The 14,874-nt window shown below is 45.6% G+C and overlaps 1 protein-coding gene across 4 annotated transcripts in view; it reads left to right on the top strand.

Moving 5' to 3' along the window:
• Window positions 1-14,297, top strand: part of Mtmr12 (myotubularin related protein 12) — a 68,776-nt gene extending 54,479 nt beyond the window's left edge. For all 4 annotated transcript variants that reach the window (XM_057789698.1, XM_057789700.1, XM_057789701.1 and 1 more), the window contains exons 11-16: window positions 807-885; window positions 2,156-2,226; window positions 4,859-5,031; window positions 7,191-7,358; window positions 8,215-8,376; window positions 11,528-14,297. In XM_057789698.1, coding sequence (XP_057645681.1) covers window positions 807-885; window positions 2,156-2,226; window positions 4,859-5,031; window positions 7,191-7,358; window positions 8,215-8,376; window positions 11,528-12,097 — 1,223 coding nt within the window. In that variant the 3' untranslated portion in view covers window positions 12,098-14,297. The remainder of the gene's footprint in view (window positions 1-806; window positions 886-2,155; window positions 2,227-4,858; window positions 5,032-7,190; window positions 7,359-8,214; window positions 8,377-11,527) is intronic.
• The last annotated feature ends 577 nt before the right edge of the window (window positions 14,298-14,874 follow it).

Genomic DNA, 14,874 nt, shown 5'->3' with positions numbered 1-14,874 from the left:
ATACTTTGATTTAGCCCTCGTTGGTCATGTACAGTTTCTTATAGTGCAAAACAATTTTGTTAATAAATGTAAAAACATTCCAGCCACTCCAGACCCCACCTCACCCCAGCCACATTTGTCTTCCCTCCCAGCCTATTAGTAACAACTGAAATCCTGACTGACTAGGTCATTCTTAGCAGCCTGTTGATTTTTTTTTTTTTTTCCAGTTTTGGTTTTTCAAGACACAGCATTTCTATATGTATAGCCCTGGCTGCCCTGGAACTCACTCTGTAAACCAGACTGGCCTCAAACTCAGAGATCTGTCTGCCTCTGCCTCTGCCTCCGCCTCCTGAGTGCTGAGATTAAAGGACCACCATGCCCAGTTGAATTCTTCCCATTCTTAAACCAGCCTGTCCTCTGGATTTGTCATGTTAGAGATAGCTTTTCCGAACTTTGACTCCTTAGCCTAGCACATTCTTTACTATTTTAGGGTTTGTTCAGCTGACATTGACTTTTCATTGCATATACTGACTGCTGGTACTGTGATAAAGATAGCTGATAGAGAAAGCTGTTTTCCCTTGGGAAACAGAAACACCCTTGTACACCTCTAACCACAATGTGATAGACGTTGTAAGGTAGATCTGAAGGTGATGATTTTACTATTTGACCCAGGACTGTGACTCTACAGTTGTGTTTTATTTCATGCAGTTGGAACCCCTGAGTTGTGCAGCCTGGGGTATTGTGGCTGTGCTGTGGCATCATGCTGTGACAGGTGTGGCTGTGGACAATAACCGGAAGTCTCCCTCCCCCCCCTTTTCTGTTTACAGATAACAGTACAGAATTCTGGGACACAGATATAAAGTGGTTTTCTCTCTTAGAAAGCAGCAGCTGGCTTGATATAATCAGGTATTTTAACCCGTTGTTTTGTACATGAATTGTACAGTTTTCTAATTCTGAATTGTGGAGGAATTGACAGATCCCTAGTCTGTCCCGGTTAATTATTCTGAGATCGTATGTTTAGTTCAGGGTTGGGCTGCACCCTTGCCCCCACCCCCAGGGTTTCTCTGTGTTGCCCTGGCTGTTCTGGAACTCAAGATCTGCCTGTCCCTTCCTCCCACTGGGTTGGACTGCATTTTATGATTTCTGTTTATCATTTCTTTGTACATTTGATAAGAATTTCCCAGCACTCTCCTTGCTTACAAAGAAGTGCAGTCTATAAGCAAGACAGTCTGAGACTACAGGAAAAACTGTGACCATTCAAAACAGAGATGGCACTGCTGGCCTCCCAGTAGGAAGGACACTGACTTCTCATTGGATGTTATCCTGAACTTTATGTTTCTTATTTCTTATTGTTAATGTCAGTGAATCATTTTGGTTTAGAATTGAGTGTCAGAAGATTTATATTACATTTTCTAACTCACAGCTCCTCTCAGCTGCCATTAACTAAAGGACACAGCAAAGGCAGCTACAGAACAGATGTAGCCGGGGCCGGGGACTACTCATCCTGTGCCGCACCTGAGGAAAGGGAACTGTTCCCATCCAACATCCAACCTTGCGTGTTCTTTCTTTTTTCATCAACTTTTTTTTTTTTTAAAAAAAAAAAAAGATAGGGCTCTTCATAGCCAGGCTAGTCTCAGATCCCAAGTGCTGGGATTTTTCATACTGCTGCAATCACAGTGGCCATCATTTGTACTAGCACACATAAATTTGTACTCAGTTTGTCAATGAGCTCTCATGTACACATAAATTTATACTCTGTCAATGAACTCTTAGGTTTTTTCTGTGTTTTGACTAGTGTGAGTGTTGGTGTAGTGTGTGTGGAGGTGTGGGTATCTAGGATCCTTCTGTTCCTTTAGTGTGTGTGTGTTTGTGTGTATGTGTGTGTGCTCTTATATATCCATAATTTTTTATAGGTAGGTGAGTATCAGTAAGTAGTTATTATTTCCTTTTCTAGCCTTTTAGCATGAAGAAATACAAGAAAACTGAAAACAATTCGCACTGCCTGCCTCCTAATCAACCTCATTTCAATCAACCTTCTATGACAAAACAACGAAAACAACCTAAACTTCTCCACTATGTTCTCCGCAGACCCACTATCCGCCCCACTTGTCTATACTTGTCTATAGGACGAGCTCCAGAACTAAGGCTCCTGTTCTCATCTCTCTCCCATGTTTAGACGCTGCCTGAAGAAAGCAATAGAGATTACAGAATGCCTGGAAGCACAGAACATGAATGTTCTGCTTTTGGGTAAGAAAGCACATGGGTGACTTCGTTCACTGAGAGTCAACTTTTTTTTCCCTTGGTTTTTTGAGATAAAGTTCTCTGAGTAAGAACTGTGGCTGTCCTGAAATGAGCTTTGTAGACCAGGCTGACCTCAAACTCACAGAGATCCACCTGCATCTGCCTCCCAAGTGCTGGGCTGAGAGTCAGCTTTTGTTTTGCAGCTATAACTTATGGAGTCGATTTGTTTCTTCTCCTCTCTCTTCCTTTTTTTAGCTCCTAACTCTTTGCCTCAGATTTCACTGTTACAGTCTCAAACAAAATCCCTTCACTTGGACCTTGGCAGGCCCACTCACAGTCCAAGAAGGAATTGTTTGGTGTCTTTACCCAGCAGTCTCTGGGATGCCCTTTGCACAGGAGACCTGCAGATGCATAGAGTTCTTGCCTGTGTGTGGACAGCTTTGTGCAGTTTCCACGGGAAGTGCAGTGTTGGACCGTGGCTTTCCTCTCCTCAGTGGAGTATTTGCTGTGCTCTGGCGTTACACAGTCTATAAAAACCCCATCAGCCACCTGCAGCAGAGCTGTTGTGAGTGCTTAGATAGGAGCTGTTCTTTAGATCTTAGTTCAGTTTGTTTTCGGGGTGGGGGGGGCATCCTCACTGTGTTGTTCAGGCTGGCTTCAAATTCCTGGGCTTCAATGAGCCTCACAAGAATCTGGAACTACAGACGTGTCGCCATCCTGGCCTGCTTTGTAGAGGACCTGAGGTTTCTAGCCTGATGCTCCACATTGAGTGGGTCGTCTCCTGGATTCTGCCCCTGGTGTTCATCACGTCTGTGATGCTTCTCTTATTGTAGCTCCTAAGAGCAAATTGGAAAAAAATGTTCCTTCTCATGACTTCTGAACCACCTGGTGCTAGCTCACCAGCTTAGCACTGAGTGCTCTTACTGAGCACTGTCTGTGAACAGAGCTCTATGCTTTTCCTTCTAGACGCTTACAAACTAATGGGAGCATTACCTTAAAACTATTTATAAAGACACAAGAAGAATATTATTGGAATTCTGAATAGCTAGTAAAGAGGGATGAGATCTGAGAGGTGGGAGAGCACAGAACTAGATCCACCAACTACGGAGCTGTGCACTATGAAATCTGGTTCTGGTGGAAGTGAAATGTCCCACCCGTCTGGTGTGTTGAGCTGTCTTCTGCAGTCTCATGTTCCAGCCCTCACTGCTGTCCCCGAGGGTGTAGCACCAGCACCTTCGGATGAAGAGGAAAATTGCCTTCCAGATGGGCTGTCCTGACAGCATTAGCAGGCAGGTGCAGAGATGAGTTAGGTCTCCAGAACCTTCATTAAAGACAGAAGGGGCATGGTAGCATGGACTTGTAAGCCCAGCCCCGTGGGAGAGGAGACAGAACCACTGGCACTCAATGGACAGGAAGGCGAGCCCACTCCTGAGCTGCAGGCCAGTGAGAGACCCTGTCTTCCAGGCAGGGAAAAGTAGATGGCACCCAAAGAAAAACACACAAGATGTTCTCCAGACTGGCCTCCACATTCACACGTGCACTCACACACATCCAGCCATCCACAAATCCTTGTATAGGTCGTTCTGTTTGTTGTGGAGGAGTGCAAGCCTGAGCTCCAGTGTAATATCTAGGGCACAGGAAGAGAGAGTGCTTGCAGCATGAGTGTAGCTCTAGTTCTCTAACCCACAGGGTACGGCCTCCATTGCTGGAGAACATTTCTTAAAAAGCATTTTGAGCCAGGCAGTGGTGGCACACGCCTTTAATCCCAGCACTTGGGGTGGGATGACAGAGGCAGGCAGATCTCTGAGTTTGAGGCCAGCCTGGTCTACAAGAGCTAGTTCCAGGACAGGCTCCAAAGCTACAGAGAAACCCTGTCTCAAAAACAAAACAAAACAAAAGGCAATATGAATTGTGCCTTTTTGAATGGTGTGGGGGATAAAGAGGAAGCCATGGGAAATATAGACCTGACTTTAGTATCTTCAAGCTCTAAGAATACATGACTGTGGCTGTTTGTTTGCCATTGCTCTAAATCAGTAGTGTTAGGTAAGTCTGTGAAAGGACTTGGGCTTTGTGGGTTTTATGAAGTGCACTCCAGGTGGTCACATGGACGATTATCAAGGAGAATTCCTCCTGTAGGCTTGGCAAGGAGAAGCAGGCGCCTCTGTGCTCCTCAGACAGAACAGAAAAGAGTCTTGTGACTGAACCAGTCACTTGATGCAAAGCAGCCTGTGAAGGACAGGAAGTAGAAGAAAGGGTTCTGAGTCCGGAGCAGTGAGCAGTGACTCAGGCTTTCTCCCCAGGAAAGAAATGCAATAGACTTCATCTACAGTCATGCAGACCATCGGTGCATCAATGTTGCTAGCTACTCCTTTATGGTACCTGTGGATGCCGTGTGCTAAAAGTGGAGTTTTCAGTGCTCCATTTGTTCAGTAAGCAGATCTCTGCTTGGCATACTACCACGTGCTGGAACCCGTCCTAACAAGCCAGAAGCAGTTTATCGCTCCCTGGTTGGCCCTTGTCTATAGGAAGTAAGATAGACCTTGGTGTGGGGAACCCTGCTCTTAGCTGTGTAGATGAGAGCACTGCCTCTTGGTAACACCGTGTCCTTCTCCTTGGTGCTCTTGCTGGGCCCTTCTAGAAGAGAATGCGTCTGACCTCTGCTGCCTCCTCTCCTCTCTGGTGCAAGTGATGATGGACCCCCACTGTCGAACCAGGACTGGGTTCCAGAGCCTCATCCAAAAGGAATGGGTCATGGGTTGCCACTCTTTCTTGGATCGCTGTAATCATCTCCACCAGAATGACAAAGAGGAGGTGAGTGCCCTCGCTGCAGACTGTTGCAGTCCTGAGGAGAAGGGCTCCTCTCATCTGGTCACTGTCCTCTCATAGAGGCTCCTCAAGTGCATACTTGACAGACATCAGCAAACTGGTCAGCTCATCTCGGATGCCTTGAATGCTGTAAACAATATGGAAACCCTTCCCAGGACAGAAAGGATATCAATAAGTGTGTTCAAAGTCTTCTAATTGTGTAGAGTAAGGCTGTATATATGTTTCATACTAAGAGAAATACTGGTTTTATAACACTTATTTACAAAATAACTCAGGAAGAAAAAAATCCTTCAAATCTTGGCTAAATTAAACTTTGTGGTTAGTGATGTTTGGTGTATAAATTTGCCACAGGAAGTACACTTAACACTAAATTTTCCTTGTGTTGGTGCCATCCATTGTTAGAGCCTTTGTAGTGCCAAGAGAAGTATGCCCTGAGTCACAGCCTCTTCTGTTTCTGTTTGGTTATCATTGCTGTGTTGTTTGGGCAAGGGTGTTTGGTTATATTGCCAAATATTATATTGGTTGTCCTGGAACTCAATCTTCCATCTCATCATCCCAAGTAGCTGGGATTACAGGCATGCACTACCACACCCAGCTTGCTTCTCTTTAGATGAATGGCTCAATGTCTCAGATCTGGGAGCTGTTTTATGTTTTGTTTTATTTAATTTTAGACAAGGGCTTGTGTATCCCAGGCTGGTCTCAACTCATTATACAGCCAAGGATGAACTTGAAGTTTAATCCTTCTGCTTCCACCTCCCAGGCACTGACATTATAGGCATATAACACCACAACCAGTTTTGTGCAATGCTGGATATGGACCCCAGGGTTTCAATGGTGCTAGGCAAGTACAGAGCCACACCCCCAGTCTTAGTTAACATTTAGTTCATCTCTAGATTGTGGTGTGCTTTTTTAGGAACACCAATATAAACTCCTTGGTTCTCTCTGATAACCAAGAAAAATGGAAAGAAAAATGGAACCAACTTTATTTAATTAAATTATCTATAGAATGAACACATGCCAATAATGTGAATTGTGGCTTTTCTTATTCAAGGTCTCTAATCAGCATGTCTGTGATGCAGCATAGCTTGGCCCAGCACGCTGTGTGAATAGAAAGCCTGTGGCTTCTGCTCCTCGGGGCTTGACAGGTTCCTGGAGAGCCTCAGGCCTATGTCACTATGCCTGCTAGTTCTTTCAGGCCAAACCTGTGCTCTTCTGTATGTTATCAAACTTAAGAGAAACCACCGTCTCTCAGTCTTGAAAGGGGACTTGGAGGAAGTAGGTTGAAAGGCTAACGTGATTTCCATACTTTGATAGACAGAGAGGTCTTTGGAAAGATGTGCTTTTGCATGTCTTGAGAAAGACTGACAGACTCCGTATCTAGTTAGGAAAGAAGTCAATAGCACACATAATCCCTTACTGTACAGTGAGGTTTTACATTTTGCTTAGTGATGTTGCCCATAATATGTGCTGTGAAGCTCTCAGAACCAACATGCGGTTCTGGAGAACTAGCTGGTGTGACTTACGATGTTACTGATGTAGAGCTGGCCTTTTATCCAAGAGTTCTTACCGCTGTCCTACCAGCTCCATGTGAGGCCTGCATCTCTACTCTTGTAGAAGGTGGACACTGTCACATCGTTGCCTTACCCTGTTAAAGGACCACCGGTGGATCGAGAAGAGAGTTCCATGAAGTGGTAGCACAACAGAGAACTGCCAGCAAAGACTTGCCTGAGTAGTCTCCAGAACCAACCTTGCCTGTTGTCACGGGGCAGAGATGAACACTCCCATTTTATTGACAAAATGTAAAATGGCAGTCATTGCTAAGTCCTGTTTTTGCAGCAGAACACTGTGTAGAAGGATGGAATTCATTTGATTGTTTAGTGTTCCCTATCACCAAAGCTGATTGCAGGCACTCATGTGTTAGTTCACATCCTTCTGTGGTTTTAGATACTTGTCTTTGACACAGTAGGAACTGCTACCCACAGGGAGGTGGTCTCCCCTGAGAATGCTCATCACTTGGAAAGGATTGTCTATTGTTTGTTTCCCAGAGGGGCAGGGCTCAGAAGCTCCTGATGGCTGTTCAGTGAGCTCAGGACAGCTTGTACTGGGCCTAGGCTTCCTAAATGATGTGTTTTGTTTCCACATAGGTTCCTGTGTTCCTGCTTTTCTTAGATTGTGTCTGGCAGCTGGTGCACCAGTACCCCCCAGCATTTGAGTTCACAGAGACTTTTCTGACTGTTTTGTCAGATAGCTTATATATACCTATTTTCAGCACCTTCTTCTTCAATTCACCTCATCAAAAAGATACTAACATGGTAAGAGTCCCTTTTAGAGACCCCTGGGCCAAAGAAATTGCATCTTACAAACTCGATTCATAACAGTGGCTCTGATTGATAACAGTATTCCTACCTGGGGACATATTTAATCCTTGCAGCACACTGTAGTTATATATTGTTATCCCTGAGGAAGCTGAAACACAATAATCATCTAGCCCAAGGTCATATAGTAAATATTTAAGATGGAAGTAAATGTTGGAGTTTGGGAATGAAGACAAATTAAAAGTTATTCTTTTTGAAGGTAGACCAGATGCCCTCTCTTTATTACCTTCATGCCTAGAGTTATTCTGGGAAAAGAATGGACTCCAGGGTTTTGGTTTTACATCTGAAAGCTCTTTCGTCCCGCTCAGCTCAGCCTGTGCTCCAGTTGTAAAGTGTCTCTGTTAATCTCCATGCCTTCATCTAGCCCTCTCCTGCCTTGGGACGGACTTTTAGTTGGTAAATTGCCAAGTTCAGTGGGGAAGCAGAAACAATGGAACCTGGCGTCTTAGTGACACAGCCCTGGGTTCAGCCCTGTAGCTTGCCAGCTTCATACACTCAGGCAGTTCACTTCTGTTTTCTGAGCCTCGGTTTCCTCAGGGGTCAAGCTGGGAAAGTGTGGTCAGCTCACGTGGTTGTTGCAAAAGTGCCCGGTCCTGTAGCTGCCATAGACCACTCGACCACTGAAAATAAGGCCCTTCTCACCCCCACCAAGAGCTCTGCCTTGAGAGACACAGCCTGTGTGCATTCATTCTCAGCCCCAGCCGAGCACTCTTCCTGGAGCCTGTTTCTGAGAATGTGTGTTTGCTTTCCAGCCATTCCTGGGAGCCATGGTGACCTGTGCTTGTTTTGGCAGGGTAGGAAAAGTGTGAATCCACAAAGCAAGCCTTTGACTCTGCTCACCGTGTGGGATTGGTCAGTACAGTTTGAACCCAAAGCACAGACATTGCTCAGAAACCCTCTCTATGTGGAAAAGCCAAAATTGGACAGGGGCCAGCGGAAAGGATCACGTTTCAAAGTAAGATGTGCTTGTTTTAACACCCCACCAACATTGGCTCCTCCATCCTATGCATGCGAGGACAAAGACTACTTCATGGATCTCTCTGTTGGTGTGTTCCCTCTTAATACGGTGTGCAGTTGGGGTTCGTGGTGCTCAGGTTATTGGGGCTCATTAGCGGTGCCTTCAGCAAATCTGCCTTTGCGCTGATGAGACATGTCACTGAGGCTGCTGCCGCCACAGTTGTGCTTCATGGAATTGTGCCTCTTACCCCGTCTCTGTATCACTGGTAGAGTAAGGAATCATTGATTACGAAGGCTTTCCTCCATATATGCCAGTTTATATATCTCATAGCAAGACTTTTTCTTTTTTAAAGAAAATTTACTGATTTATTTTATGAGTCTATGTGTTTTATCTGATATATGTCTGTGAACTACATGTGTGCCTGGTGCCCACAGAGCTCCTGAAATTGGGTTTATAGTCAGTTATGAACCTCCATGTAGGTGCTGGGAATCAAACCTGGATCCACTGGAAGTCAGTGCTCTTAAACACTGAGCCATCTCTCCGGCCCCAAGACTTTTCCTAATAAACCTATAAGCCGAGAGTGGCAAGCTCTGTATAAATATCTGCTCTGTCTCCCAGCTCTACCTGCTCTACTGCTGTGACAGAAAACAGCGGTCCTAAATGACAAGAGTGCGCCCAGTGTTTACACAAGTGTCACCCCAGCATTGGCCCATGGCCTAGAGTTTTCCAGCTTGTACCCTAAACCACAAACAGCAAGTCTTTATTTTCCTTTTAGATACTTCTTCCTGGTTTTACTAATTATTCTACCCTGAAGTTCACTAACTGACACACGGTTTGAACAACATTATCTAGCTCTGTCATCTGGCCTGGAGTGTCTGACAGAGCCCTCGGTGATGGCAAACCCACGTCCAGGCATGTCGTCTTTCTCAGCACTGTCCTTCTTATCCTGCCTGATCCGCAGTCCCTGGAAGCCTTGTCAGTTCAGGCACAGAACAGGTTCTTAGTCCAAGGAAGCTGGGATCAGGTGAACCAAGACCAGCACTTGGGGACAGTGACAGCTGTGGAGTGCTTAGGCCGCCTGCCATGTTGCCCTCTTAGCGGTCCTCAGGCCCAGAGTAGATGCTTCCCTTTTCTGCAGCTGGAGCAAGATGGCTGCACGGCAGCACAAGTCAGCCAGAGATGAGCTTTTCTTTGGTGTGCCGTGCCCCCTGGTGGCAGCCTGCACTAGAGTCACAAAACTACCGGGTACCTATGCGGTAAGGAGCCACTGAGACGGCTAAGCACCCCTTGTCTGATGTCCTCCCTGTCTCCTACTAGAGCCAGTGGCAGTTGATGTGAGCCAGGGGTGGGAGGATTGCAGGTTGTGTAAATGAAACAGGATTGGAAGTGAGCTACAAGGAATTTGAAAGCCTTCCTGTGAACACCAGGTGCCAGCTGGGACACCATGCTGAGAGGACACGTGGGAGGGGTGTGGGCAGAGGCTTCCAACACCAAGCAACACTTGGAGACAGTTAGGTTCCCTTGTGGGTTTTTTGTCCCACATTCCTGCCCACTCAGTTTGGTAATTATGGAGAAGAGAGTCCACTGGTGTCTGGTGTCCTTGCTGTCTCTGCATGGAGAGTCAGATTCTAGTCATCTCTGGGTTGTGCTGTTAAGGGTAACTTTGCATGTGTGTATATTTTACTTATTATAAATTACTACTTATTTTCATAATCTGGAAATACTTTCTTTGTAATTTTTTTTACAAGGATACACACTAGTAAAAGTATGTTTGAAAATTGGAGTGCCAGCCTTAAGATAATATTTTTACTCTAGTTTCCCTGTTTGTGTTAAGGTCTCACACTATTGGCTCAGGCTGACATGAACTTATGTAATCCAAGCTATCCCTAAACTCCTGGCAGTCTCCTGTCTCAGCCTTCCGAGCATTAGATTACATGCACCACCTACTGCTTATGGCTCTCTGTTCCTCTGTGCATGAACGAACACCTTAAGAGCAGAGCAGTTGGCAGAAAACAGCGTCTCCTCACAGTTGTACCTTTTCCTTTGGGCATCGATGAAACCCACAACCTCTGACTTATTTTCATAACCCTCTCATGGTATACCCCAAAATATATCGCCTTGCTTTGCTACTGAGAAAGCTAGCAAGCAGGAACGAAACGTAAAGCCCTCATGTTTCTTTCTTTTTATTTATTTATTTTTTGGTTTTTCGAGACAGGGTTTCTCTGTAGCTTTGGTGCCTGTCCCGGAACTAACTCTTGTAGACCAGGCTGGCCTCGAACTCCCAGAGATCCGCCTGCCTCTGCCTCCCGAGTGCTGGGATTAAAGGCGTGCGCCACCACCGCCCGGCAGCCCTCATGTTTCTTGTTGTGTGCAGCCTGTCAAGAATATTTGGCCAAGTTAACCCGTTCCTCTTGGCCATTGCCTCTGCTCCCAATGCATGTTGTCTGAGAGAGACATGTGGCTTCAGCTGGAGTTCTCACTGAGTGCCTGATAAGCTGAAAGGTTGTTTTGTCTGTGGGATAAGATCTCCAGGTGGTCAGTACTAATACCTGAAGATGTTCAGGATATTACTGCAGTAAAGAGTTCTTAAGTTCTCCAAAAAGAAACATTTCTTTCCCTTTAAATGATACGCTAAGAGTGGTGGCACACACCTGTAATGCCAGTGATTGGAAGGGAGAAGCAGGAGGACCCCAGTGTTTCAGGCCAGCCTGGTTTATACAGTGGGTTCCAGGCTGTCCAGTGCTATGTAGCGAGAGACTCTGTCTCAAAAAGCCCCAAAGACTGATGGGAAATCCTTAACTGTGTTTCTCTAAAGTACTCTGTGTCCATTGGTACCCCTCTTGCTAAAAGGACTAGTTTGTCCCAGTATGCCTTTCTCTGCATACTGGTTTCCTGGTTTCTTTCATTTGTTGATGGCACATCATGCATAGATCACTCAGTGTCACCAAGAACAGGAAGTCCCTCTCTGTGTGCTATACCATTTTAATGGACACACATGAGATGGCAGCTCTGATGTCCCTTGACACTGTTCACAGAAGGATGCTGCAGCTCTTTATTGTTGTTATTATTGTTTTTATTATTATTATTATAAAAACAGTTGTCACCTTGCCTCTTAACCAGATATTCTCTTTTGTGTTTTCTTTCAAAGCATCAACGACAACTTTCTTTGCCACTTACCCAGTCTAAGTCATCTCCCAAAAGAGGATTTTTCAGGGAAGAAACAGATCATTTAATCAAAAACCTTCTAGGCAAGAGAATTAGTAAGCTTATTAACTCTTCCGATGAGTTCCAGGACAACTCTCGAGAGTTTTATGACAACTGGCATAGTAAGCCCACAGACTACCATGGGTTGTTACTGCCTCACATCGAGGGGCCAGAAATCAAGGTGTGGGCCCAGCGCTACTTACGTTGGATTCCAGAAGCCCAAATCCTGGGTGGTGGCAGAATGGCTACTATGAGCAAACTCTTGGAAATGATGGAGGAAGTGCAGAGCTTGCAGGAGAAAATCGACGCGAAGCCCCACAGACAGGAGGCTGTCCACACACAGGCACCGTGCCTGCTCAGGAACTCTGCCCGCTTGTCCTCCTTGTTCCCGTTTGCGCTGCTCCAGCGACACTCATCCAAGCCTGTCTTACCCACCAGTGGGTGGAAAGCTCTGGGAGGTGAAGATGACCTGGCCAAACGAGAAGACGAGTTTGTGGACCTAGGGGATGTGTGACCTGTCTCCTCAGGGACTGTGAAAGAGGCACGCCAGAGGGTGGGACAGTTGTTCCCTGGACTGGTGTCGTGTTAGCCCAGTGCTGTGTAGGAGAAAGCGGAGGCTTTCAGAAAGAGAACTGCTTCTCCTTTTCTTTCCCAGATCTGAAAGATGATGCAATTAAAGCCGTGCCTCTAGTATTCATAGGAAGGAGTTCCTCCTTGACATGTCACAGGATTGGGGTCACTTCCTGACGCCTGTATAATATGTACACAAAACGCCTCACGCCAGATTGCAGTGAGAGCTTCTTCCTTCTGTCTTTTCTGTGCCAAGATAATTACGTAGCCATTGGGAACAAGAGCAAGGTCAGCTTTATGTGGTGTCTGTAAATGAGAGAGAGAGGTATTAAGATACGTGCTTTGACTTAAACCACAGCATATTCCAGCGCACCCGTGGGCGTGCGCGCGCGCACACACACACACACACGTGCACACACACACACACAGTAGAAAAGCTGGAAACTTCCACTGGTGTCATTCTAACATTCAGTCCCTCCTTCCCGGACTGTAACAAGGCGGGGTGGTGGCAGCCACCTACCCCCTTTCCTTTACTGACATTCCCACCTTCCTTCTTCCTGCTCCATGTCATCTGCACTGGCCACCGTGGTGCAAATCATCCCAGTGTCTTGCTGCTGACCTGTTGATTAAACTGGGGGATCCCTTTGTCTTCCCAGAGGAGTGCCCATTCCTTGGAACCCCTCCGTTTTGAGCATGCATTTTGCCTTCTACTTATGTATGGAGGCTCATGGCAGCTGGACTGTGCCTCCCTGCAGCCCCTCAGCTGCTCCCCTCGCCTTCCCCATTGCTGTCATAGATGCTGGGGTAGGCAGGTCACTTTTGAATGTGACTTTCACAGGAAAGCAATCTTAAGTGTCAGACGCGATTATCACGATTATCACGGGATGCCTCAGTGACTTAAAAAGCCATAGAAGAAACTCAGCTCTGCCTGGCCACCTTGGATCTGCTGTTTTAAAGATTTCTATTTTTTTAGGGTTTGAAAGTCTACTTTGTAAGGATCAGTCCTGTCGCTCTCACGGAGCTAGGTCCAATCCCACAGAAGGCACGGAGTGTGGAGAGTGGGAGGGGCAAGGGACCTCATCCAAGAATGTCTCAAGAGTTTGCCTTTCTACATTTACTGTTCTGGAGTGATCCTGTTGAGGAAATCTTTCCGTTGCTCACAGGCAATAAGGTGTTTTGAAACTTCACAAAGAGTTCCTTCTGATTTGCACTGAATCATCTTCTGTACATAGTGATCATTTTTCCTCTTCTCCTCTCCACACTACTGCACAGGCCAGGTTGCTGTGTGGAGTCGGCATGATGAGGGGAGGTCAGAATTTATGTTTCTAGGGCCAAATGCACTCAGTCTTGGTTGCCTTAAGAGTCTCTCAGGCCAGGTCCGTGCTTGGCCTGTGATAGGGAATTCTAAAACATGCAAGTCCTTAGCTCCCTTAGCTCGCATCTTCGAGCTTACTAAACTATCGGTAACCACCGCTTCCTCTCTGCCACTACTTCCCAAATACTCAGCAGAGAGAACTATTTTTGTTACCATATTATAACGTGAATATTTCTATGGTAGCCTCTACAGTCTTAGTGATTTCCTTTCCAAAATGCCTCATGTGATGTTTTATGCCTCAAAAGGTGTGGTTTAAGGCACAAGGTCATGACCCTTCTTAGCAGTTGAATGTGCATTGAAGTATTTTTCTATTTTTTTAAAAACCCCAATAATAAAAGTAAGCAAGCTGTTGTAACCTATGTGGTCATGACAGTTTATGTATTTATATTTGAAACCAGATTTCTATAACTTGTATTTGTGTATAGAACTTTCCATGGGTTTATATATTGTTAATTTTTATCCAAGACTGAGATGTGGATTGTGCTTAACATTAAAAGATAAAATAAGACCATTTGTTTAAAATGCACTGTGCAAGTTTGGAAGTGTATATTAATAACTTACTGTATATAATACCTGGCGTTTGTTTATACCTCCAAGTTTTTACACTGAAGATAAACTAGCTTTAATTAAATTCAAAAATGTTAAGGGGATGAGCTGTTAGGCTGAGTCAGTATAAACACGCAGTTTATTTTCTGATGTTAATGAAAGTTTATACTCATGTCTCACAGCCCTGTAGCTGACTGCAGAGATTAAACACAGCTTAGAAGCAGCACTGTGATTGATGTGCGTGCTCTGACTCCCGCTTTGTCCTTCTCGTTCATTCAGGGCATGATAAGCCTGCCCTGGGTTCTGGCAGGTGCTTCAACACACAGCTCTGGGAAGCTCAAAGCTGTTCTCGTGGACCGCCCCTGTGTATGCGTACACCCAGGTGTGGTTGGCAGGTGATGGATACCAGTATCCAAACAAATACTTACAATTCCTGATGATGATCATATGCTGGAAGATGGGTGGTGAGCTGGCCAGCAGGTAAAGGAACTTATGACCCTGGGTTAATCCCTGGGACCCAAAAGGTAAAAGAAAAAAAAAAAAACTGACCCCCATAGGCACCTGCTTGTCTGTGCTCCCCACACAAAATAAATAAGGGTAATTTCTGGTGCTATGAAGAAAAAGTAGAAGCCCTCCAGGGTGAGTAAAAGACAGGACTCTTTTGTGTCCTTGAAATGAGCTGCTGTTGCACCTTTGCTCTGTGGGGATCTGTGTTGTTACTTTTTCCCCCCTGAGACAGGGTTTCTCTGCAGCTTTGGTGCCTGTCCTGTAACTAGCTCTTGTAGACAAGACTGACCTCG

The sequence above is a fragment of the Chionomys nivalis genome, chromosome 15 (genome assembly GCF_950005125.1).
Source record: "Chionomys nivalis chromosome 15, mChiNiv1.1, whole genome shotgun sequence".
NCBI lineage: Eukaryota > Metazoa > Chordata > Mammalia > Rodentia > Cricetidae > Chionomys > Chionomys nivalis.
This window is presented reverse-complemented; position numbering and strand designations above follow the sequence as displayed.